This window comes from Pteropus medius, unplaced genomic scaffold, assembly GCF_902729225.1.
Source record: "Pteropus medius unplaced genomic scaffold, Ma_sr-lr_union100, whole genome shotgun sequence".
NCBI lineage: Eukaryota > Metazoa > Chordata > Mammalia > Chiroptera > Pteropodidae > Pteropus > Pteropus medius.
The window spans coordinates 1539475-1564941 of NW_024344240.1; the positions used below are offsets into that span (position 1 = coordinate 1539475).

At 36.3% G+C, this 25467-nt stretch overlaps 1 protein-coding gene and 1 non-coding gene across 2 annotated transcripts; one reads left to right on the forward strand and one right to left on the reverse strand.

The window, feature by feature from the left end:
• The first annotated feature begins 5732 nt into the window (after nt 1-5732).
• TTPA (alpha tocopherol transfer protein) lies at nt 5733-24721 on the forward strand. Its single transcript, XM_039868856.1, has 5 exons — nt 5733-5957; nt 12895-13048; nt 18468-18661; nt 20242-20352; nt 22736-24721. The coding sequence occupies exons 1-5, from the start codon at nt 5748-5750 to the stop codon at nt 22910-22912; spliced, it is 846 nt and encodes a 281-aa protein (XP_039724790.1). The 5' UTR covers nt 5733-5747; the 3' UTR covers nt 22913-24721.
• On the reverse strand, nt 14635-14753 carry LOC120607567 (5S ribosomal RNA). Its single transcript, XR_005654171.1, has one exon. It is a non-coding gene; the product is annotated as a 5S ribosomal RNA (ribosomal RNA).
• Nucleotides 24722-25467: the final 746 nt, after the last annotated feature.

A 25467-nucleotide genomic window follows, 5' to 3' on the forward strand; every position in this document is an offset into this window, starting at 1 on the left:
GTTAGTCCCCGTTGCCTTAGTCCTTAACCTCAGGGAGACCCTTGTGAACTAAAAGGAAATTTTCCTACACAAGTGGACAAACACTCTCATTAGAAAGTGTTGAGGAAAATGATTTTTCTTTGCACGTAAAGGGGAAAGAGGGAGCTGTCACCCTTCCCTCCTAAAAAGCGTTTCCTTCAGACCTACCTCCCTACCTTTGGTATGTAAATAAAATCTCTCTAGGAGCCAAATAGATTTGCTAGTCTCTCTCCCTATCACCTTTTACCTCTTAGAGATTCGGCTACTGACTCATTGATTACTTAGAGCCTCTTCCAAGGTAGGGCAGTAATATGGTCTCAAAGAAAAGTTACTTCATGCATAGAAGTCTCTTAGTTCCCAGACCTCTCTTCCCAGAAATGTAAATTCCTACGAGAATATCTGGTCCAATCTTGCTGGCACCATAGGGACTTAACTGAGGAACCGATGTAGTCGTTTGGCTTTCTCCAGGAGATAAGAGGAGTTTTACTATTCTTTCAAGTCAGGGCAATTAACTAGACAAACAGCTCCATATCTAATTCTCATGGTATGTAAAGATATTTCTGTGGGGCTTGGGGTTTGGGCTTTTTATAGGAACATGGACCAAACCAAGAAAGTTTTATTTCCTCACAGACATATCCTAAGAACCAAAAGTACCATAAAGAAATCTTTAACAGCATTTGATCATCTTATTTTTAGTAGAATTATCGATACTGCCAATTTTAAACTTTTACATGAAAAGTATTCAATTAAAACAAATAAGTAATTATGTTAATATTAACAAGTGGTAAGATTGTCAGTGTAAGAAAACAGGGATACAAGTATAAAGTCAACGAAAATTAGTAAAAACACGGCAATCTTAAATTTGATTGGGAAAAATAAGTGTGAACTCATGATGCATTTTCTTTTCTTTCTTTAACATTTTATTTTATTATTAATTTTAAGTATACAGTACATTGATTAGATATTTATATAGTTTATGAAACGATCCCCCGATTACTCTTATCTTCTCTCTGGCTCTACACACAGCCCTTGCATCACCTGTGCCGTGTCCCCATCCCCGTGACCATCTGTTAACTACTAATTTGTGGTTCTTTAACCCTTCTCCGCTTTCATCCAGCTCCCTTACCCTCCCCATCTCCCACCCCCTGCCATTAGCACATTGTCCTTTATATTTGTGTCTGTTTTCGATTTGTTTGTTCTTTTTGTTCCTTAGATTCCGCTTATAAGTGATATCATATGCTATTTATCTGTGTCTGACTTATTCCACTCAGCATGATAACCTCTAGGTCCATCCATGTTATTGCAAATGGTAGAATTTCATGTTTTTATGGTTGAGTAACATTCCATTGTATATATGAACCATTAACTTCTTTATCCTCATCTGTCGATAGGCACTTAGGTTGCTTCCATATCTTGGCTATTGTGAATAGCGCTGCCATGAACAGAGGGATGCATAGATCTTTAAGAATTATTTTGATTTTTTTTGGATAAATACCCAGAAGTGCAATTTCTAGGTAAAAAGGTAAATTTATTTTAAATTTTTTGAGGAACGTGTTTTCCATAGTGGCTATACCATGTATTTTCTGTTTAATCGATGCGTTTTCTATATCTCTCCTCTAAAAAACACACCTAGAAACTGTGTCAGTGCCGTAGAAATGAGCAAGAACGGGAGTCCTTTTGTCTTCTTTCAAACAGTTCCCACCCCCACAAGGACCCACTGTCCAGATTTCCAAGACAGTAGATTTGCCAGGTTTGAAGCTTGTTGTCAAGGGAACGATGCAGCACAAATTCCTTTCTGCCTGTCTTCTCTAATTCGACCTTATGTTTGTGAAATGCAGCCATTTTGTTGTATATACTTTTAGTTTATTCATTCTCATTACATACAGTACATGATTGTATAAATATACCGTAATTTATGTATCCCTCCTACTGGTGATGAACAGTTTTATTGTTTTCAATTTGGCATATATAAGAAACAGAGCTCCTTTTTTCCCCCTGTCTTTTATTAAACATATGGTACATTTTGGTCAAACATATGTGTTATGCATATATATGCACACATATTTATTATACATGTCACACATGTGAACATATGTATTATGTGTAGAAGAGGGACTGCTGATCATAGGTATGATTATTTTCAGCTTTTAATTTAATAAATACTGCCAGATAATGAAAACAATCCAGCATTGATCTTACCTTTTCTACAAAAATTGAATTCCAAGTTAATAAAATAGTTCATAAGGGAAAGTTCCTATTCAGGGAAAAACTCCTTATAATAAATAAGGAGAGAATGACCTTTTGCAATTGCTGATAAAATCACAGGCCAAAGCAAAGATTGTCATCAGAAAATGCTAAAACCATTAGGTAGAAAGGAAATGTAAAACTTTAAAATGAACAGATCAGGGCAACAGTGCCTAACTAATCAACATTAGCATACTAAGCATGGACAACAGATGATACATATTCCCTCATGTGATGCAAAGAAGAGTCACCTCATAAAATATTCTTGCCAAAGACCAAACCTAAAGCTAATAAAACCTCTAGCTCTATCAGTTATAGGAAATGCAGAAGAAAGAGGAACCATTGAATGATACCACAAAGAAGCAATCAGCCACATCTAAAATGTGGTAAATTGTAAGGAAAATTGGCCTGGTTCCTCCAACAAGCTAATGGTATTAAAGGAGGCATATTCTTAACATTTAGGCTTACCACAAAAATACGATGTATAGATTTAGGTGGCTCTTAATTTGAATAACTTTAAAGAAATATTTTTGAGATGATCAGGGAAATTTGAATATAGACGGAATATTAAAGGTATTGGAAAATTGTTGCTAATATTTTTAGGTTTGAAAATGATATTGTGCTAATGTTAAACAAAGAAATTAAATTGAAGTATTTACTAGGAAAATGATATAATATATAGATATTCTTTAAAATATTTCAGCTATTAAAAAAGTAGGAGAGGCAGATAATACAAGATTGGCAAAATATCATTGATTGCTGAAGCAATCTGTACATTAGTTTTCATTACTATTCTATGTAAGTTTGACATTTTCCATGACAAATATTACTTTAAAATTTTAGAAATAAGGTTTCCCAAGTGATGTGAGATAACATTTGTGCTTCACTGGCAAACTATGCACTGTGTAAACTCTAGACGACACCCTGTGGATTATATGATTCTGATTCTATCTGGGCTATTTCACGAGCCTGTAAATTACAGATAACTAATAGTTACGGCAAACAATTCTTATCTAAGAGCATGCAGATTCTGGCCTACCTAGTAGAGTTTCAATTGATCTCTGTCTTTACTTGTGGAAGTTTCATTGGCCTCCTTTTGCACATTAGTTTCAACATCCTTTACCACATATAAATGGGTACTGTTTTGATTTCTTTTTTGACCTTCTTATGACATCTGCCTGGTTTCTTGCTTACAAGTCTTTAACACATTTTCAAATCTACATCTGTATGAGTCCTGATCTTACTCCTTTATAAAGTTATCTCTTGACAGTGACAAATAGCACTTACTTATGAAGTAAGTACTTTCTTGTGAAGTTGAAAGTAAATGAAATTAATTGGTATACTTATGAATTATTATGTGCTGATGAATAATCGTTGGATAATTTCAGTGTAAATTGTAAGCTGGTTGTACACATAAGAATGAACTTTTCCTTCCATTTTTGTTTTTTATTTCCTCATACCATTAGTTCCAGAAACCCCTTTGGAATCTTAGTACTAGAGACCTGAATATATTTGCAATAAGCAAGAGAGCTCACCAGACTTAAGTATGAGCATAGCCAAATTGAAATGAAAATGCTTCAGAACAAAAATTGAGTAACATCTGAAAACCAGTGCCAAAAATTCTGAAAATTTTATAGAGAGCCAAGATACTTTGTTGAAAGACATGAGCAAAGTCTGCATTATTTAACAAAAAGTAGTCAAATTTTAATGTAGGAGTCTTGCCTGACGTGTCTACTCCACCACTTCTCCAATATTTTTTCTTTCTCTTTCCTTTAACAACGCACTCTTTTCATCAATGGAATTAACTGCAGACATTGGAATTACTTCACGTTTTAGTTACACATATCCACTGCTACCACAGCTACCTCTTCTGTATTCAGGAACCGCCTCTCATGGCTGTCTGGGCTCCATGTTGGTTCTGTTTTCACCGAGTCTAATGGCAACTAACTCAATCCATCAGTAAATATTCCTTTGTGTTTATAAGAGTTTCATAAATGCAGAAAGAACCAATTTGGACTCCTTACCCACCCACATACAGCTCACTTTCATAAAAGGATACTAGAGCTATGATATAGTTATGCCTATTACTTCTCACTGAACTTTTTGCCCAATTTTTAAAAAGCAGATGCTAATCACTAAGAACAAGTAGAAGAATGTGTTGAAAAAACGGAAAGAGAAGGTCCCGTTCACCTTTGGCCTCGTTCTTCCCTCATTAGACAGCTATTACAACAAGTAAGCATTGTGGTTAATGCTGTACCCATCATGCATCTGACGCCATGACAATTATGTAAAAACCAAACATGGAAAAAAAAGGGATGTCTCCCTGATTGCAAGAGAAACCATCTTCTTTTTACCAAGAGCCACCCAAGATCATGGATATTCCACCTCTTAGTTAGATAAAAACCTCCAAATCCACAAAAAGGCGGCCAGCTCCCTCTAGAGCTTGCCTGCTCTCCTGTCTGAGAGTGTACTTTTGCTTTTAAGAGTGTACTTTTGCTTCCACTAAACTTGAGCTGTTGCTTCATCGCCTTTGGTGTCTGTCCATGAATTGTTTCTCGTGACATTGACAAAATCCTGGTCACCTGTCTAGAGACAGTTGCAATGGATAGAGATCAAGAAAAGGCCAATTTAACAAGACTTTGGGTTTGTACATCCTTGCCCTGCTTCATCTTCATTACCCAGGATCACTTAGGTGAGGTCATATAAGGACTTCGGACTGTTGGTTGAGGGATTAAGCATGGTGGTGGAGTGTAGCAGAGGAAGTGTGTGGTGTGTAAAAAATTTTGGCACTTGCTAGTCATTTATATGGATATGTCACTAACAGAGTAAAGTTCCAGGAGCTGTGAAGACTTTGCCTGGATTTGGAGAAAGGGGTGGAGTAGTGAGTCTGTTATGGAGTCTGTTAACGCGCGGCGTTGTTATGGTTTGACGTGGGGAATCGGTTTGGAGTCTAATGGTGAGAGAAGGACTCAGTGGCAAGTCTGCCACATGCCATTAAGTGATTGTTCTAAGGGTTCTTTCAGCTCCAAGACAAAGTAAGGAAGGAAGGAAGGGAGAGAGGAAGGGGAGAGAGAGAGAGGAGAGGAGGGGAGGGAGGGAGGCTAAAGGAGGGAAGGGAGAAAGGGTGAAAAGAAAAAGATCCCTAGCAGATTCATTTGAAACATCCCAACTAATCACAGCCAATGTAGGCAAACAAACTTTTTGAAATGTCCCCTTGGCCTTGAACACCAGTGACTTCCTTGACTCGGGAAAGGTTCAGGTTACTATCTAGAACTTTCAGAACGATTAGCACGGGTGGGGACACCACGTGGTTTCCTTCGGAGAGGCAGGGCTGGCCCACCCACCCGCAGGTGTGCCAGGCCCGCCACCGCCCGGCGGGGCGGGAAGGTGGGCGTGTGCTGGACAGCGGCCACCGGAGGAGGGACTGGAGGGTGGCCCGCAGCCCGAGCTTTTTCCGGCCGCCCCGGGCCACCCGGACCAGAGCGATGGCGGCGGGCTCGGCAGAGGGGCCGCGGGGGCCGGCGGCTGGGCTGCAGCTGAGCGCGCTGCCCGACCACTCGCCGCTGCTGCAGCCCGCCCTGGCGGAGCTGCGGTGCCGCGCGCGGGCAGCGGGCGCTCCGCCCGCGTCGCTCACCGACTCCTTCCTGCTGCGCTTCCTGCGCGCCCGAGACTTCGACCTCGACCTGGCCTGGCGGGTAAGGGTGCCTCCCCGCTGCGCCCCTCCGTGTGGACAGGGCTGGGCACTCGTGGGTGTGCTGTCCTGACCCCCTTGGTGGGAACGCGCCCCTGGCGCACTGGGCAGCGAGCACTGTGCCTGGGAGTCTTCTGAGAGATCCAGTGTCGGTCCTTCCAGTTTCTCTCTGTCATGGAAACGGAAAACCTCCACCAAGCTCCATCCTGGAGCCCTCCGGGATGATGATGGGCCATTGATCTCAAACACTGGAACTCTGCTCTCGATGAGTGTCCCGAACTTACTAAGTTTGGGAGAAATGCTTTTTCTCTTCTCTGGCAGAAAGTAGATGATATAAAAAAAAAAGCAACAGCTGAGAAGTAGGAAGCCTAGATTTTATTACATCTCAGTAAACTCCACATTTGGCGGGGAGAATGAAATTGCCAGTAAAACCGAAGATCTAAAGCCAAATTCTAGCGAGATAGTGTTATTAATAGTAATCCTTAAGTGTCAAGACTTTAACGTAGTCCAGTATGGTTTGGGCGGACGGATGAAGGATGAGGCTGTTTCTTTGGGTTTTCAGGTATGGTACAGCTTGCCGATTAAGAGAAGGGGTGGTGAGAAGACAGGAATCAGAAAGAGGGATGTGACTTTTACTGAGGTCACTTTGGGCTCAGCATCCTCATCTGTTAAATAATGGTGAGAATATCTACCACACTGACTGGTTTCGAGGACCGATCATGAACCCATTTGACAGAACAGTGAGTTCCCAGCACAGAACTGGGCGCGGAGGAAGCGCTCAGTGATTGAATATGTCTAGCCCTTTCTCCAGGTGGCTTGCTCATTGTCACCCTGCGAGTCGAAAGGCAGGGGAAATATTATAGTACAGAATCCCAACGTGTCTCAGTATGACGTCTTTTGGTGGTTGATAACTAATTTTTAATTAAAAAAGTAAAGACTACCGATGGTAAAAATAATCCATAACTAGTAGAGAAGAGTAAGTTTCTGAAAGTAACTTTCGAAAGGAAAAAAATTCCCGACTCCAAACCTTACTTTCCAGTCATCTGCCCAGAGGCGGTTACTGTTGCTGTTTCGTGTTTGTCTTTCCAGATAGCCGGCTTCACACAAGCATATGCATGTGTTTTACATTTTGCCTTTTTTTAAAACCCGATCATCTCGTTTCCGCATGTATACATATATCTTATTCTTCTATGGGCTGCATGCTATTGTATTGCATGAGTTTATTAGATTAACATTTAATAAGCAGTCCCTAGTACGGAGCTGTCATCAGACAATGGCAGTGCTGCCATGCACGTTGTTCATTCCTTCATTCAATGATTATTTTTTGAATTCCTATAATTTGCCTGGCAGTACACAAAATGAAGCAAACAAGACAAATGGGGGCATCTTCCATCACTGACTGGGCATTCTAGCATGTCTTTGTATATTTGTCTTGGTGAAAAAATAGAAATATATCCTTATAGGATAAGTTCGACCTGCAGAATTGCTGCTGAAGTGAGATGTGCATTTTCAGTGTTGAGGACTACAACAACTGTCCTCCAAAATGCTAATTTCGTCAATTCTATATTGCATATATACAATCGCATAGTATCACCAACGCTGTATTGGCAAACATTATGATCAATGTGTCAACCTGCTAGGTGAAGAACTGGTTCTCATTATTAGAATATGCATTTATTTAATTAATCATCTTTTATATTGTTAACACTTTTAATTTTCTCCATAACTGCTTGTTTTTGCCACTCGTTTATTTTCTTCCATTTTGTTTACATAAAATATAATATACATACAATATAAAAAATTTTATGCATAAAGTGTCTTTCTTATTAAAGCAAACATTACCATTGTCCTAGTTTGTTATTTGTCTTCTGACATTGTTAAAGCTATTTTCTTTCTGTGCAGAATTTTAAGTTTTCGTGTAACAAATGTGTTTATTTGGTTGTTCTCTGCTTCTCAGTTTTATTATAAGCTTCTCCTCTCTAAAGTTTTCTCTAGTAATTTATGACTTCTTTTTTTAGTGTTGGACTTATTGCTCATCTGGTATTTCTTTGATGTGAAGAATGAACTAGGAATCTGACTTTGTTTTCATTTCGTCAGATAGCTACCCAGGTGTCCCAACATCATGAGTAATAAACTAATATTTACTCAGCCGCTAGCAAATGTGAAGACACAGTCTCAGGTCCTAGAGAGAGTGTAGTTTAAATGAGGCACTAGATATATGTATGTCGTAGAGGTAACTGACCGTGAAAGTGTATGATTTATTAATTTCATTGTGGTTGCTTTTTAAAAGTAATGTCTATAAACAAAACCCACAGAAGGGTGGTTACTAGAGGGAAATGGGGATGGAGGGGTAGGTGAAGAGGGTAAAGGGGGTCAAATTTATGGTGATAGAGGGGGACTAGATTTTGGGTGGTGAGCACACAATGCAATATACAGATGATGTATCATAGAATTGTACAGATGATGTATCATACAATTGTACAGATGATGTATCATACAATTGTACACTTGAAACTTATATAATGTTATCAACCAGTATCACCCCAATACATTTTATAAAGAAGAAATAATAAAAAAGTACAACAAAATAAAAATAATGTACAAAGAGAAGAAATAAAATTTACCTTCAGCCTCTGTTACATATATTTTATCTATATTATATTCCTGAATTGTTTTCATTGCACCATGTCCTTGAGTAATTTGCTAGTAGGACTGTGTCTAAATCCACAAGAGATAGATCAAGTTTCTGTCTGTGAACTCTTTGCCTTACTTGCCTGCCAACTGGAAATGAGAGGTAAATGTTTAGAGTATGAAACTATTTTTTCATTTTCTTATACAAAAGCAGTTAATTCAACTCAAACTTCCTTATTTAAATGTAAAAGCCCGATAGTTTTAGTGTATGAACAAAACTCAATAAATCCCTGAGTTGTAATGAAATGTCTCATTTTTGTAGTTTTTGTTTTTGAAGTGATAACTATTTAATGAGGTTTTTAGAATCCTAATAGCTCTTAGAGTGCCGGGTACCTTGGGGTGTAGGATTTGAGAGGATTATCTCATTATTTTCTCATTTTAGAAGGAATTGAGATGTAAAGAGTAAGTGACTTGTCTGAAATCACAGTTATTAAGTGGTAGAGCAAGGATTTGAACTTGAGTTAAACTCAGGGGAGCCTGTGCTCTCAGGTGCACTACATTTGCTCTGTCTGTTTAAAACAATGAACATAAAAACAGCCAACTCTTCATCTCCGTCTGTTCTATGTCTATGTGATAAGTTTTCTACCTTTTAAATATTGTTATGGTTTTCCCAATGACTTTGAAGCTTTCAAAATTCCATGGACTCTCCCTGCCAATTTCCCACTAAATGTAGCTTCTTTTGTAAAATTTATCATGTCTTCAGTTCCAGTCTCCACTCCGATTCTATAGCTATTGCCCTTAAACAAATGTGTAACTTCTCTGAGCTTTAGTTTATTAACCATAAAATGGGGTAACAACAGTTACCTCTCAGGGCAGTTGTGAGGGGTAATCGGAAATGATGCCATTAAATGCTATAAAAACTGCACAAATACGTTTGAAAATACATGCAAAATGTAAGAAGAAACCTACTCTATTATAAAGCATAGTTAAACTAAACCATAACTTTTTCTTTTTCTTTTTTCCTAATTAGTACAAAACAGGTGCCTTCCAATAATAATATTCATTTGCATCCATTTTTTTTTTGTCTTGTGCATTTTAGGAGATTCGTTTGAGAATTGCTCAGGGGCAGTTTATATCATTTACATTGTTTATGATATCAACTGGACCTTTGATTTTATTTATCAGTGAAAAAGTAATAAAGATACAGGTTTAGATATTTGGATTTGTAAAAGTAAAATGTCAAAGGCATGAGAGTTATTTGTGCGTCTTTACAAAAATCATTTTTCCAACTGTTTGGATTCATCTGATTTACTTATACAAGAGAGTGGTCCCCATTTTTCTCAGGGGACACTTTGTAAGACCAGTGGATGCCTGAAACCGGATATAGTACTGAACCTTAGCTATAGTCTGCTTTTTCCTATATATTACCTATGATAAAGTTTAGTTTATAAACTGGGCATAGTAAGAGATTAACAACAATAATTAATAGTAAAATAGTAAAATAGAACAGTTATGACATATCGTAATCAAAGTTATGTGAATGGCTTTGTGACCATTATTAAGCAAAATAAAGGTGAACACAAGCACTGCGATACCACGACAGTCGATCTGATAACCCAGATGGCTACTAAGTGACTAACGAGCAGAGAGCCTCTCTAGCATGGAGACACTGGACAGAGGGAGGAATGAGTGGGATAGCGTGAGGTTTCATCACGATACAACAGTGCACAACTTAAAACTTACAAAATATTTATTTTTGAACTTTTCCATTCAATATTTTCGAACTGCGGTTGACAGCAGGTAACTGAAACCATAGAAAGTAAAACCGCATATAAGGAGTATATTTATTCTTTCATTAAACACATGCACCTATCTCTTGGTAGCAGTTTGCTTGAATCATAATTAAAAGGATTATTTTTATGCCTGAAAAATGTAATGAGCATTGTAAAATGCTAGTAATACTTATTCTGATGCTCCCTAAGACAGGAGGATGAAGAATTCATCTTATAGAATAAAAGGAATCTACCAGAATCTACGATGTGCTTTTTGTTCTTACTGCCTTTGGAAATTGCTATTTAGATTACCAATTATTTCTTGGTCGTCAAATTTACTGACGTTTTTTCTTTCTTACCTCTCTGTTGCATTTAATTTTTAGCAACATTCTCTTTTTTTAAAAAAAAAAAGTTAAGAAAAATGTATTAAATGAAGAAATGAAAGTGGAAGAAAGAAAGAGAGAAAGAGAAATATCAGCATGCAAGCACGAAGTAGAGAGAGAGAGACAGAGAGAGAGAGAGACAGAGAGAGCAGAAGCAAGATGTCTTTTTCTTCCCTCTGTGTACCTGTGGTGGGGTTTTGCCACAATCCAACCAGTTTCTTCCTCTAGCTATTTCCACTCATTAGGATTTCCCACAGCTTCGCATTTCACCCTCTACTTGGTTTTTAAATTTGTATTTGTAGTTTCTCCTCCAGATTTTTAGTACTTTGTGGTTACAGTTATCACGTTTATTCCAATGATTCTCAATTATAAAATTTGTTCTTTCACTTCATCTGAACTTCAGTTTCACATTGCTAAGAGATCTCTTTAAACTCAAAACAAATATATTGCCATTTTAGAAAAATTGAGAATGCTGAAAAGTATGAAGGGGAAAATTAAAATGTAGTAGATTTTAAATATGTAATTTGATTTTAGTATTCTCCACAATACACTGGCGATATTTGTGTGATTTGTAAATGTAGAGTAACCATTTTGGTGGTTCTTTTGGGGCAAAAATATGGGATTCTTTTAAACTATATCTTCTCAAGACCTAATATCCGGGCATATTGTTCTATAGGCTCTCCAAATGCATACCACTATTAACAAAGTCGATTTTTGTTGTTTTACTATTAATAGAAAGTATAGCAGTGGTATAGAAATGCTCCTTTGTATCTTTGATTTAGCTCTTTTTTTTTCGTAAGAAAGAAAATAAAGACAAAAGATTGTAGTTATCGTGAATGTAAACCTTTACTAAATACTTGGATGAGCCAATTAATCCAAATGACTTTCTCTAGTATAAAAATGACAGTGTTAACTGCCACTCATTATGTCCACATGTGATGCTTTACACAAAACTCTATCAGGTAGATAGAGAGGAAACAAGACTCAAAGGAGTTAAACACTTACCTAAAATCACACAGGTAAGAAGAGGCAGAGCTGAAGTTTTTCTAAAGAAGTAGCCTGAGAACTGAACTTTTCACTGTAGAGCATGGCCTATGTGATTCCACTTGTCATCAACAGGTCACCTCCAGTGACAGTGGAGACTTATTCTGGTTACTGCTTTAACTCAGTGCGTAACACAGTGTGTGGAACATTGTGGATATCCCAAAAACATTTGTAGAGTTAATTGATTTGATTGACTTCGATTCGCTATTTTAAAAAGACTCAAGGTAGATGTTTCAGTTATCTATTGCCAAGTAACAAGTCGCCCCCAAATTTAGTGGCTTAAACCACAAGTATTATTCGTTTGTGATCGTTCCATTGGGCAGAGCTTACTGGAGATATTCTTCTCTGTTCCACGTTGCATCAGATGAGAACTTGGCTGAAGTCAGGCTACCTAAGTAAGACAGCCTCTCATCCTCCAGGGCCTCCCTCTGCACAGACTTTTCATTTTGTAATCTGACATGGTGTCTGGATCCCAAAAAGCAAAAACAAAAAGTCCCAGGCTTCTTAAAACCTAGGAAGTTATCACTTCTGCCAAATTCTATCAGTCAGTGCAAGACATAAGGCCAACTTAAGTTCAAGGGAAAGGAATCAAATGGATTCCACCTCTTTTATTTTTATTTTTCAATTACAGTTGACATTCGATATTATTTTATATTAGTTTCAGGTGTACAGCATAATGGTTAGACATTTATGTAACTGACTAAGCGATCCCTCGATTAGTCTAGTACCCGCCTGGTGCTATACATGGTTATTACCGTATTATTGACTATATCCCTTATGCTGTACTTCACACCCTTGGGATTCCACTTCTTGATGGGAAGGATGGCATGTGTACACCAGGAGGAGCGGTATTGCTGGCAGCTACCTCTGGAGACCACTCACCACAGGAGACGAATACGAATTACTCAACTTTGAATTTGCGATTAACGCCTATCACCTGAGATCCTTGCTGAAGGAAGCTTTTAATTTTTACAGCTAAGAAGAAACCCTAGCTTAAAATCCTGACATAACGGAGGGCAAGGGTCACACGTAATGCCAAGGCTTTCCTACCCCTTTTACGAAATGCTTACCATGTACGCTATCTGTAGACAATTTTTATTTTATTTTTCAGTTACTAAAAAACTATTATAAGTGGAGAGCAGAATGTCCAGAAATAAGTGCAGATCTACACCCCAGAAGTATTCTTGGCCTTCTGAAGGCTGGCTATCTCGGAGTCCTGAGAGAGAGAGACCCCACCGGCAGCAAAGTTCTCATTTACAGAATCGGTGAGTCAGACACAACACCTGATTTTTCTTGACTGCCACACAGACAGCTTCAGAGGTTCCATACGTAAGCACTTAGGTTTCTAGGTTTTAATTTAGGTTTAATTTAGATTTTACTGTTCCTCAAATATAATAAAACTGACAGCTGTGAGAAAATTAACAAAAACCAATGAAAATCCTCCTTCCATTTTTCCACACAGTAAACTGTATAAAGTAAGAGAAAAGGGAAAGAGGGATGAGAAATGCGGGGAAAGGTGAAAAAGATCAGGGGAAAGTGTTGCAAAACATATTTAGTGGGAAATATAAGTAAGAATTCTGAATTATAATAATATGTATAGGTTCCACGAGAACATGGATCTTGTCTGTTCTGTTCGCTGATGTATCGCAAGCACATGATGGGTGTTTGTTAATGATTTTTGGAGTGAGCTAGTGAATGACCAGTTGGACAGCGCTTGAGGCTGAGGGGCGAGGGGTGAGAGGCTCCTCCCCGGATGGAGGAGGTGCCGCAGGAAAGCAGCACCCCTGGGAAATGTTGAAGTTCACGTATTGCACACGCCCCTCTTGCTCTTCACTGCTTCCGCTTTCGCCATTAGGTCTTCCCACTATTTCTTGTAGGTTAGTGACTTATAACTTCTGTCCCTTCCTTAGACCTCTGTGTGATTAAAAGTGGCATTTAAGGGAGGACCCACACCACCCCCGGCATCCTCTCGTGGCCCAACATTTTATGAGCAGAATCTTAGGAACTATAATCTTACAGAAACTTTCATACCGTTAAATGTTCTAGGGAACTTTAACATCTGCATAGATTTGCTTCTCCTGCTTGCTTATAGATAAGATGCCTGCCTGTGAGTCGGCTGTCTGCTATCTTGCAAGGTGACAGCGCATTTAATTCTTGAAAGGGTATCAGAAGGCTGACTAGAAATGGTTCGGTTTTATTGCTTCAGCTTATATGTCAAATACAACTGGGTTAATTATGAAGTCATTTGTCTATAAACCAGATGTCATAATGTTTTTCTTCTGTCCTCTTATTGCTCCAACAATGTTATAGGATGTTGAATGAAGTTCTTTGAGCTCCTTGGGTGGGGTTGCCAGCTTTAGTGTAGCAAGTATGTAGCAAGTCAACCTATATTTTATAAAAACATAGGGTGTCCATTTACATTTGAATTTCATATCAGCAACCAATAACTTTTAGTATGCACAGGGAATATTTTTACTGAAAAATAATGTCTCATTTATCTGAAATTTGGCTTTAACTGGGCATCTTATGTTTATTCAGGCAACCCTGCTGGGGTCCCAGGAACATAAAACAAACCTACAGATCATTCTCTCTGCAAGTACTCTGAATCTGCACTGCCTGGCTGCAGTTTTTTCCAGTTTGTTCATAAACCAGCTGGGGCAAGTTAAGAGTAAAAATGACATCTTGATAGTGAAAAAGGAAATGTGCTACTTTGATCATAAATACCTTAACACGGAATCAGGAGCCCTCTGTTGTTTATCGAGGGCATCTGGTAGTATATTCACTTATAAGTGCACTGTTTAACTCAAAGAGATTTTATTTTATTTATTTATTTATTATTATTATTATTTTATGCCTACAGCACCTACTCTTCCTAGGTGGTCTCCCATCCAAGTACTAACCAGGCCTGACCTTGCTTAGCTTCCGAGATCAGATGGGATCGGGCTTGTTCAGGGTAGCATGGCCGTAGACTAAGTCAAAGAGATTTTAAAATCAAGAAAAACATGTAGGTTTAGCGATGGTCAGAACATGAAGGTATGCAGAAAATCTCCTTTGCGTTATATAGAATAATGTGTTATTCTAGGGTAAAAAGAAACTCAAAACAGTTTTAGAAATAAAACAAAAAGATAAAATAATGATTTATAAATTTTATAAATTGAATGGAATTAATGGGAGGACCCAGAAAAAGAAATTTGTGTTAAAGCTTTTTGATAGAACATTAACTTAACCACCTTTCCTAGGCACCATCTCTGTGTGCAGTAAAAACTGAAAAAAATGGACTGAGTCCTTTTCTCCATTCCAGCAGGTTAAGTTTTTGCCATGATTAGCCTATAAGCCAGAGAATATACAGCTGACCCTTGAACAGCACAGATGTGAACTGCGTGGGTCCACTTATATATGGAATTTTTTCAATAAATACATAGAATACTGGAAATGTACTTTCTCTTCTTTATGATTTTCTTAGTAACATTTTCTTTTCTGTAGTCTACTTTGTAAGAATACAGTATATAATACACATAACATGCAAAATATGTGTTAGTCAACTGTTTATGTTATTGGTAAGGCTTCCAGTCAACAGCAGGCTAGTACTATTTCAATTTCCGAAGGGTCAAAAGTTATAGGTGGATTTTTGACTGCCTGGAGGTTGACACCCTTAACTCCTGCATTGTTCAAAGGTCAACTATAACTCTAAGCCTTTGGAAACTCACTACTACACTAACGGAGCAAAAGTCAAATTTAACAATGAGTATTAAGTTTGGTTCCTCAGCTTAGCTCTTAGGAATACGAGTTCTTAGGAATATGTTGCCTGGGTTACAATCTCAGCTCTGTTATGTCGTAGCTCCATGGAGAGCTGTGTAGCTGTAAGCCCCTTTTCTCATCTGTCAAACGGGCATAGTGAAAACCTATCTCAAAGGATTGCTGTGAGTATTAAATCTTGTAACATAATTAGAACATTATTTGGTATATAGTAAGCACTCAATAAATGTCAGCTGGATGTTGGAAAAGGAATTAAATTTTTAAGGCATTTTTTTTTTCCTTAAAGGAGATTAAAGTCCAGATGAGAACTATCTAATAGAACATTCTGTGATGATAAAATTGTTCTGCAGTATCCACTAGCCACACATGGCCGTTGAGTACTTGTGGCTATTGCAACTCAGAAACTGAATTTTTAATTTTATTCAATGTTAATTAATTTAAATTTAAATAGCCACACGTAGCTAATGGCTATGTACTGGGCAGTACAGGTCTGGATATGTTGGTGGGCTCAGAAGTTTAGGTATGTACTTTCTGAATTGCAGACTTTCAGTCATTCTTTTCATATTTTTCACCATTGTAGCTTTCGTTCAATTTCTGAAGTAGTATAGTATATTTGAGCTGGGTTGTCCATGGATCGACTACTCGAATTCTCACCAGGTATCCAAGGCTTTTGAAAACAAGAGTCCAATCTATCGTGCATTCCTTAGAACACTGATTATCTCTTTTCTTTCTATATCTTCGAATTTTTCCTTTCTCCTAGACGCTACCAGTTGACATTTGAATCGGCTAAGAGTCAGCCATCCAAAATGAAACAAAAATTCCTCCTCCATCCCACAAGGCCATGCAGCCTCCACCCCCAGCCATTTCTCCACTCCTCTCAATCCCGCCAAATTTCTTAAGTTAGCAGTGTTAGCCAGCCACGTTTTCTCACAGTTCCTTTCACTCTACCCTCATCTGGTTCCACTGGTTTCGCTCCCAGCCCTCTGCTGAAATGACCTTAACAAATCATCAGTGACCTTTTCACCAAATCTAATGGATGTGATTAGTCCTGTTTTACTTGACCTCTGAACACAGCAAACCACTTCCTCTTTCTGGAGGTACCCTGCTCCCTCGGCTTCTCTGATGTCACATTCTACAGGTGGCTTCTGATTAAACTGGCTACTCCTTCTTAGTCTCCTTTGCTGGCACCACCTATTCTACTCATCCTTAAATACTGATATTTCTTAGTACGTTGGCCTCATGCTACTTTATGAGAGAGAAACATAGCTCTAACATAATCCCTGCCGTAGACTCATATAAGCACAAACAACTCCCAGATATGTAACTACTCTGCCATCTCCTGTTCCCAGGGATTCACAGAACAGCTCCCTAATCCAGCTGTATTCAATTGGATGTTTCACAATCACCATTTAAACATGTCTGAAATGACTTATGATCTTTTCTGCCTCAAACACTTCTCTTCCCATGTTTGTGTCTCCTATCTCAATAAATGGTACCAGCATTCTACTCAGTTGTCCAAGTCAGAAACTTTGCTATTTTGAAATTTTACTATTACTTAGTCATGAACCTTTTCTTTCTTTCTTTCTTTCTTTCTTTCTTTCTTTCTTTCTTTCTTTCTTTCTTTCTTTCTTTCTGTCTGTCTGTCTGTCTTTCTTTCTTTCTTTCTTTTTTCTGTCTTTCTTTCTCTCTTTCTGTCTTTCTTTCTCTTTCTGTCTTTCTTTCTTTCTTTTTTTCTTATGAATGCCACGGACGCTTTAATCTGAAGACTTCTTTTTTCAGCTTTGGAAATTTTTCTCTACCGTTACTTTTCCTCTTTCCTCTGTTCCCCATTCCCTATTTTATTGCCTTTAATTAGCTGGCTTTTGAAACTTCTAGATTTAGCTGAATACCTCTTAACTTTAATTCATACATATCAACTCTTGGCTTTTAATTCCTCAGCTTGTTATTCCAAACCATTATTCACTTGTTGGTTGTGTCTTTTCTGTCATTTGTCCCATCAACTGAGATTTGCTTCAATTATCATCATTTTATTTCTAAGATCTCAAGTGATTCTTTTGAATAATAGCCTGTGCTTAAAATAATAGCCTCTGGTATCTTTTTTCCCCCACTGAAACGATTTGCTTCCTTTAATGCTTTTTTTGCTTTATTAACTGTTTCCTTGGGTTTCAGTACCTTTGTCTTTTGAGTTTGGTTCCTCTCTTCTTTGTGTGTCTATTTTTCAACTATATTACAATTCTTAGTGGATGCATTTTTTTTTTTTTTTTTTTTTTTAAAGATTACCTGCTTGCTTATCCATTACTATCCTTTTTGCAAGCCATGACTTGCCTCAGGGATGGTGAGGGAGAAGGCAGGAGAAGAATGTCAGTAACTCCACTTGTTAGCACAGGTATTCCCTGCTTTTCCTGGGTCTGGTCAGCTATTTGAGTGCTCCCCTGATTCTGCTGTCTGAAGCCCACGCTTACTATTCCAGCCTGTCAGGACTTGAGTCCACTGCATGCTGCTTGTCACTGAGGGGTATCAGAGACATCAGCCAGCCTGTCTACTCCGCAAGCATTTCCGTTCACAACCTCTTTGGTTGCTGTAGGGCCCTAGTTACTCTTCATGATCCAGGCTGTGCTTTTCCCATTTTCAACACCTCTAAGCTCAGAGCTCCTATCTTTAGCTAAAGCCCTCTCCTGCGTCTTTGGGCTGTAGCTTCATCTGGCAATCAAATCCAGCCCCTACTCCATGCTCTTAAAAATCTGTGCTTTACTAGGGAGAAGCAGACATATGTTTTTTGACCACCAATTTCATCTATTATTCAAGATCTTCGTACAGGTTTTTATTTCTATTGATTCTTTAAGTCTAAAAAGAATTAGTTTCCCTTTGTAAGTCTTTCTGATTTTTCACACAATGCTGAGATGTGATATCTTTTGTTATTTTTTTTAGCACACTGGGACCCCAAAGTTTTTACGGCTTATGATGTATTTCGTGTAAGTCTTATCACATCCGAGCTTATTGTACAGGAGGTAGAAACCCAACGTAATGGTATCAAGGCTGTCTTTGATTTGGAAGGCTGGCATTTTTCTCACGCTTTTCAAATTACCCCATCTGTAGCCAAGAAGATTGCTGCTGTTCTTACAGTAAGTGGTATAGTTTAACTTTTGGCATAATAATTCCAAATAATAGATTTAAATTTAGTTAGATATTATACAAAGAGAAGGGATAGTACATTTATTAGAAAATCAAATAAAATTTTAGTAATGATACATAGAATTCAGTAATGCTAAGAAAAAGTGTTATTAATTTATAAAAGAATGTTGCAACAAATTATGAAAATATGTTCAAGATTAGTAACTACAGAATTTATACATTTAAACAGTAATGTGGTGACTTTATCTTTCTGTCATTAAAATTTTCTTCCTAAATTAAAAAGTTGACTCAAAAAATAATATTGATAGCAATGGTACACCAAAATGTCACATAAGTTTTAGTAAGTGTAAATTGATACAGTTCTTTTAGAAATCAAAAGGTTTTTTAATACCCATCACTTTTGACCCAATAATCACCTACTTTTGGGAATGTAGCCAAGGAATAGTCTTAAATATAGAAAAGACTGTGTATATAATAATGGTAGCAAACTATGGACCAGGTACTTTGCTAAGTGTTTCAAGTCCGTTAATGGCCGCACCAGCCTATGTCATATGACTATTATTTTTTTCCATTTTACAAATTAATTAACTATGTCAGGGAGGTGATAGCAATGCCCAAACACACACATTTTGTCAGCAGTAAAGCAAAGATTCCAGTCCAGATCATCTGCATGTAAAAGCTGTGTTTATAACTATCATTGCCTCCAAATACATAAAGATTGGTACTATAGCATTGATTTTTGCATAATAAAATTAAAAAACAGTTTTTCTGTCCAGGAATAGGAAAATAGCTACTTAAATTATGGTACCGTTCATTTGATGGATTATTGCAATTCATGATGTTTACAGAAATTGTATTATATCAATGGAATAAAACAGGATACAAATTATTTAGAAAGCATATTAGCAATTATGTTTAAAATTATTCATAGAATGAACCTGGGAAAGAAAAGCTGCAGATTAATAACCTGTCTCTAAAAGCTATGCATGGGAAAAAAGAGAATTGTCTATGAAGAAACTTGGCAGGAAATGTCTTTATACTAACACTACATCTTTGGGTGGGAAAACCATTGATGAGATTTTTTTCTTTTAACTCAACATTTTAAACCTTATGAAGAAGCCAGCATTACTCTGATGTTAAAGACTTATACCAGTGTCAAAACTTTAAAAGTGTGTGTTCATTGCACTATTCTTTCAACTTTTATAAAAGTTTATTTTCTTAAAATAAAAACTTTAAGAAAAAATTTAAATGTTAATATCCAAATAACTCATTGGTTCCTTAAGAAAACATTTATATGTGATTAGAAAAGAGATTTTTTTTGTATGTAAGATGCAGGCATTTCTTAAAATACTTTGCCTAAACTACAAAATGAACACTTTTTTAGAGATATTTTCTTCATCTAGTGACTGTGAACTATAAAGCAAACTATTGTGTTGATAGAATAATAATTTTGAAAATAAAGTCACCCATTAGGTAAATTTAGCAAGTGTTCAAAGGAGGGACTTGTCAATAAAAATATATATTTATTTATGCTTTGTTATTAACAAAATTTTTTCTTTATTTTCAAAAGGATTCCTTTCCATTAAAAGTTCGTGGTATCCATTTGATAAATGAGCCAATAATTTTCCATGCTGTCTTTTCCATGGTTAAACCATTCCTGACTGAAAAAATCAAGGGACGGGTGAGTAAAATATATTCAAGTCACTATTCCTCTATACCAAATGTTCCAATCCTTTTTCATTTAAGAACTGATTTATTAAGCACGCCACCACCACTGGCCCAATATTTTGAGTATTTATCTAATAAGCCAACAACTCATAAATTAAAATTTCTTTTTAATTTTGAAAAATGAAGTTAGTGAGTCTGTGGGGTACGTGTGCCTCTCACATAGTGCTGGTGGGAATGCAATCTGGTACATTCCCTATAGAGAGCAGCGTGGTAACAGTTATCAAAATCATAGCCTTTGCTCTTCTGGGAATTTATCCTACCTGCAAATGAACAAAACTGCATATACGACAAGATTCCTTGCAGCTAAATATTGGAAACCATTGAGTGTTCATCATCATGGGACTGTTTAAATAAGCTTTGAGACATCAAAGTAGTAGAATACAAGATTTGCAGGATGTATTGTAAAGTGAAATAAGCCAAATGCAGAATAGTGTTTATGGTGTGCTACCTTCTGTATAAAAAGGGGAGAAATCAGAATCTATAGTTATATTTGCATAAAAAGTAAATTAAAAGGATTAACAAGAAAGCAACCTAAGTGGTTACTATATGAAACAGGGAAGAGGTGTGGATGGGGTGGGTAAGAGTCAGGTTGCCAGCTAGACATTTTATTGTGTGTCTTTTATCGTGTTTTGATGTCTAGCTATATGAATGTATTATCTATGCAAATGAAATAAAAATTTTTAATAGACATGTGCAACTGAAAACCGCAGTACCTGAGGTATGTGACTTAATGTCACGTTAGTTAAAGAAAAGTGATTTGATTATTTTACTTATCTTGTGATAGGAGCCTTATCTCAGGTGAATATCTAATACCTCTTAGGATACTAATTAATCTGTAAAGGAGAATTTTTAAATTTAGGTAAACAGTGGGAACATCCAGTGCCTGAACACAAAACAGTTTTTAAAGGCTTTGACAATTTATATCTCAAACATTATTTAAATGTAAATAGTGATTATGTGAGTTACAAAAATAATTTGAAATTTTAAAAAGTATAGTCTTTCATATTAAGAAAATGCAACATCTTGCATCTGGTTAGAAAATTATGACCCTGGAAGTTATTCTATTGAGGTACTATGCAGTAGGTACTTCTATCTGTCTTCAAGAAGAACCATCTCTATGAAAATGGCCACTTTCCACTCTAGTATTTTTATAAAAGTCTATTTTTTCATTTATTCATTTTTTTTTTTTTACCCCAGTGTAGCTTGATAATAGCTAGCCAAACTCTGTTTCACTTTGAAAGATCTAAAACTAAGTATTTCTATTTCGAATTTTATTCTGGAAAAATAAAAACAAACAACAAAAAATTGAACCTAATAAATAGAATATGAGCATAAGAGAAAGAAAAATTAAAAACTGACAAGTTAGGTGAAGCGTGTCAGTGAAAGTTAATTGACATGAAACAGATTTGCCAAAATGGTGGCAGGGGTGTGTGTGGGGTCCCAATCCAGCCACTTTCTTCCTTTTCAAAATTTTGGCAATACCCTACGAATGTTCTTATTTCCCCCTTCCTAAGGAGATGGTAAACTTTCTTCTGTATTTGCTCATCATATTTTAAACATTTTAAAACAAGTCAAGGATTGGGGATTTTGAGGTTTCTGAGTGCAGGAAACTTTTGTTCCTCTTTCATTCCTCATATCCTAGCACATAGTAGGTGCTTATTAAATGATTGCTGAATGTGTGGATGAACAGTTTGCTCTAACAGTTGAAGAAAGGTTATTTTTTTTCCCCAACAAGGTGTGCTTTTGATTCAAGGTTCCAGGCCTTTATTTTAACTTTAGGGCATTATGTGATCAATTTTCATAGTTTAAAATATTTGAAAATGTAAGATTCTTACCCATTACAATTGTCTCTTAATTTTGTACTAGTCAAGAGATCCATCAAATGTACCACATATATTATTCCCCATATACTTAATTTTGTGCTCAAGTATATGCTTTTATATGAAATAATACCAGGTACAGGTACTACCTTTTACCATCTACAGAATAGTCCCAGGATATTAGATATTTTGCTAAAAGTAACTTGTACATTAGTGAATAGAATGTATAAAATATTTTTATTTAGAGTTTAAAAAATCAACTTTTGAAAGAGGAAAAGAATATCTTTTAATAAATTTTCTATAGTTATGACTACAGTAAGATGCTCAGATTCATAAGCAGCACAATCTAAACTTACGTACAGTTCTCAGATTTATAAGCAGAGGAGTAAAGGATGCCCTCCAATCTTGGAAGTTATTAGAGTAGCTTATTTTATGGTGTTGATTTTCCATTGGAAATTCATCTACTGTATTGAGAGACAGAAGGCATACTTTCTAAAAACATTTTGGCTATTTCAGATTCATATGCACGGGACTAATTACAAAGAAAGCTTACTTCAGCATTTCCCAGACATTCTTCCTCTGGAATATGGTGGCGAAGATTTCTCCATGGAGGATATTTGTCAGGAGTGGACAAATTTTATCATGAAGTCTGAAAATTATCTCAGCAGTATTTCACAAACAGTTCTTACGTAGAAGTTATTAATGTGAATGGCTTCCTAATTAAAAATAAATGTTAGTACACTTAAAAGCATAGAAGAGACTTCCTGATTTTTACACTTGGAAGTTATCTCTGAAGTAGCTATTCATGTGCATCTTTGTGTTTCTAAAAAGTTTCATTTTAAACAAGTTCTCTGAGTACACCAATTTAGAAACAAATGTATAATAGTCTACTGAGAAGAATTATTAGCACAAATCAACAGATGATAAAAATCTGTTAACACTCATTTTGGGTGAGTGTCAGATTAAAATGTGAATATGGTTTTACGGGGTTATTTCTGTAAGCCAGCAAGATAGTTTATCTCAGGAAAATTCTATTTTAGCATATTCGCACAATAGAAACTCCTATCGAAGAGTCTAAATGTCATATATTATTGTATGTAGCACTTATAGGCCTCTGAAATTACTCATGTTAATACAATCCATAACCAAAAATAATTTGGGAAATATTTCAGGCACAGTAAATGTGTTCTTAATACTGTGTCTGCATTTCCGAACAAATCAAGAATGTAATTTTGATTTCTGTTTTTGGTTATTCTTATCGTGACTACGTAGAGATTTAGAGATGGAATAACATTTAGTTGCCGTATACGTGGACTCTATTTTTAATGGAACAACAGCACAACTACACAAGGAAAAGGATATGTTTACATTTTTAAAATCACTGTTAAATATATCTGGAACTTTTCAGATTATGCATGAAATAAGTTGAGTTTTATTATTATATCAGAATATTCTAATCAAATCCTACAGTCCATGTTTACTTAAAATCAGTAGTTAAAATACACTATTTGTACTGTAGCCTACAACAAAAAATATTTCAATTACTGAGAAAAATATAATGATATGGCTTTCAATTTGTGACAGTTTTTATAGTGTTTTATAATTTTTAAAGTTTACTTTAAACTCAAAAATGAAAGAATGCAGTGTGCAAAATTTTAAACATTTGTCAGCTTAGTTGGATTTCAACATTAATCATACAATAGTTTCTGTGAAAGGGTAGCCAAAGAATGTTTTTCTTTATAAGAAAATTTTTCTAATCAGGTGAGCTGATAATTATGATTCTCTGTACACATATTTATGATAAAATTGAGATCAATTGTGAATGTTCTTTAGAGAATATGTTTTGATTTAGCATTGGGGAGCTAATTTTACATTATAATTTTTGTAAAAAATTCCTGTTTTCTAAAAAAAGTTAATCTTCACAAAATCATACAATTGAAATTGTATAATTAAAAATAACAGGGTAAAACCATTTAAAAAGTATAAACAATAACAACAACAAAGGTCTGGTTTATCCAACTTTTATTCCTGAAGGAGGTTTACATTACCGAGTTCCACTTCCTTTACATGTGGGTGCTTGAAACACCTTACAGGTCCGTGAAAGAATGATTATGTTAGCACGTGAATAAAGGATATTTTAAAACGTCTTTTAAATGTGATTTATCGGGATTGTTATTAACAGTTAAATAGAATTAAAATAAGTTGATCCATAGAAGGACCTTTCACGATGGGACTTTGAAATTTTTATAAAATTCAACAATTCACTGAATAATATTAAAAGAACAATGTAAAAAGAGGAGGCAACTTTATAAAGTGGCAAGAGAAGTAACCATCGAATTGTCTATATTACTTAACTGTAATTGCACCAGAAGTGCCTTTAAAAAATTAATTCTAAAATTAATTCTAACACATGCTCATTGTGTTACTGAACTGCACTATAATTTATGTTTTAATATTGTTCAAAAGAAAATAAAGATCTCTCACATAAACTATAGCTGTTTTTTTTTTTCATTTTAAAAGACAAATGTTAGGCATTCTTTTTCAAAAACTTCTTTTTCTTAGAGAAAAACTTACCATCACATCTAGTTGTCTATTACCCAAATGCCAGTTTTTTCTTTATAAATTTTCTTTGCAGGCTGGTTTTCCCTATGTCTTCGTTCAACACCACGTTCCCCTGATGTCTTTTGCTGTGCTTAAAGGGACCACAAACTAATTTTATAAATACTTACTAAGTTAAAAGAAGTTTAATGAAAAAAGCCAGAGTGTGCCATTTAATCAGGTAATTTTATTTTGAAACAATTTGCTGTTAGCCTAGATTGTGATTTTGTCAGACTATATATTTTTCTTATGTTACGGTGCGAACGATTCTGAGACCCACGGAGCCAATTGAGATTAATTAGGAGCCTTTATTAGCCGGCTGGCGACTGACTCTCTACCACGCAGGGCTAGAGGAGATCAGCCCCGAGCTTTCAGAGCAGGCAGCTAATAAAGCTCAAGACCATATCCTGGTGGTCTCCTGAACAAGCCAGCAGATTACAGAAATGGAAGTTGGCTTTTAGCATATCTTTGCCCGGAACAACACCCTTAATTAACAAGTAAATGGATTACAGAAGCAGACATTGGCCATCTACATATTTTATACAATACACTTCCTAAACCACACACAAGCAAGTAGGACAACTGATATCTAAAGATATTTCTTCCCTATAGCTGACTTAGCTAGTTTGCTCACTTGAAAATTTTCCACC

Excerpts from the sequence above, each read along its gene's own strand:
- TTPA (XM_039868856.1), top strand. The coding sequence starts at position 5,748 with ATGGCGGCGGGCTCGGCAGAGGGGCCGCGGGGGCCGGCGGCTGGGCTG. Across the intron at positions 13,049-18,467 it reads AGTTCTCATTTACAGAATCG|CACACTGGGACCCCAAAGTT; the intron begins GTGAGTCAGACA and ends TATTTTTTTTAG. Across the intron at positions 20,353-22,735 it reads CTGAAAAAATCAAGGGACGG|ATTCATATGCACGGGACTAA; the intron begins GTGAGTAAAATA and ends TGGCTATTTCAG.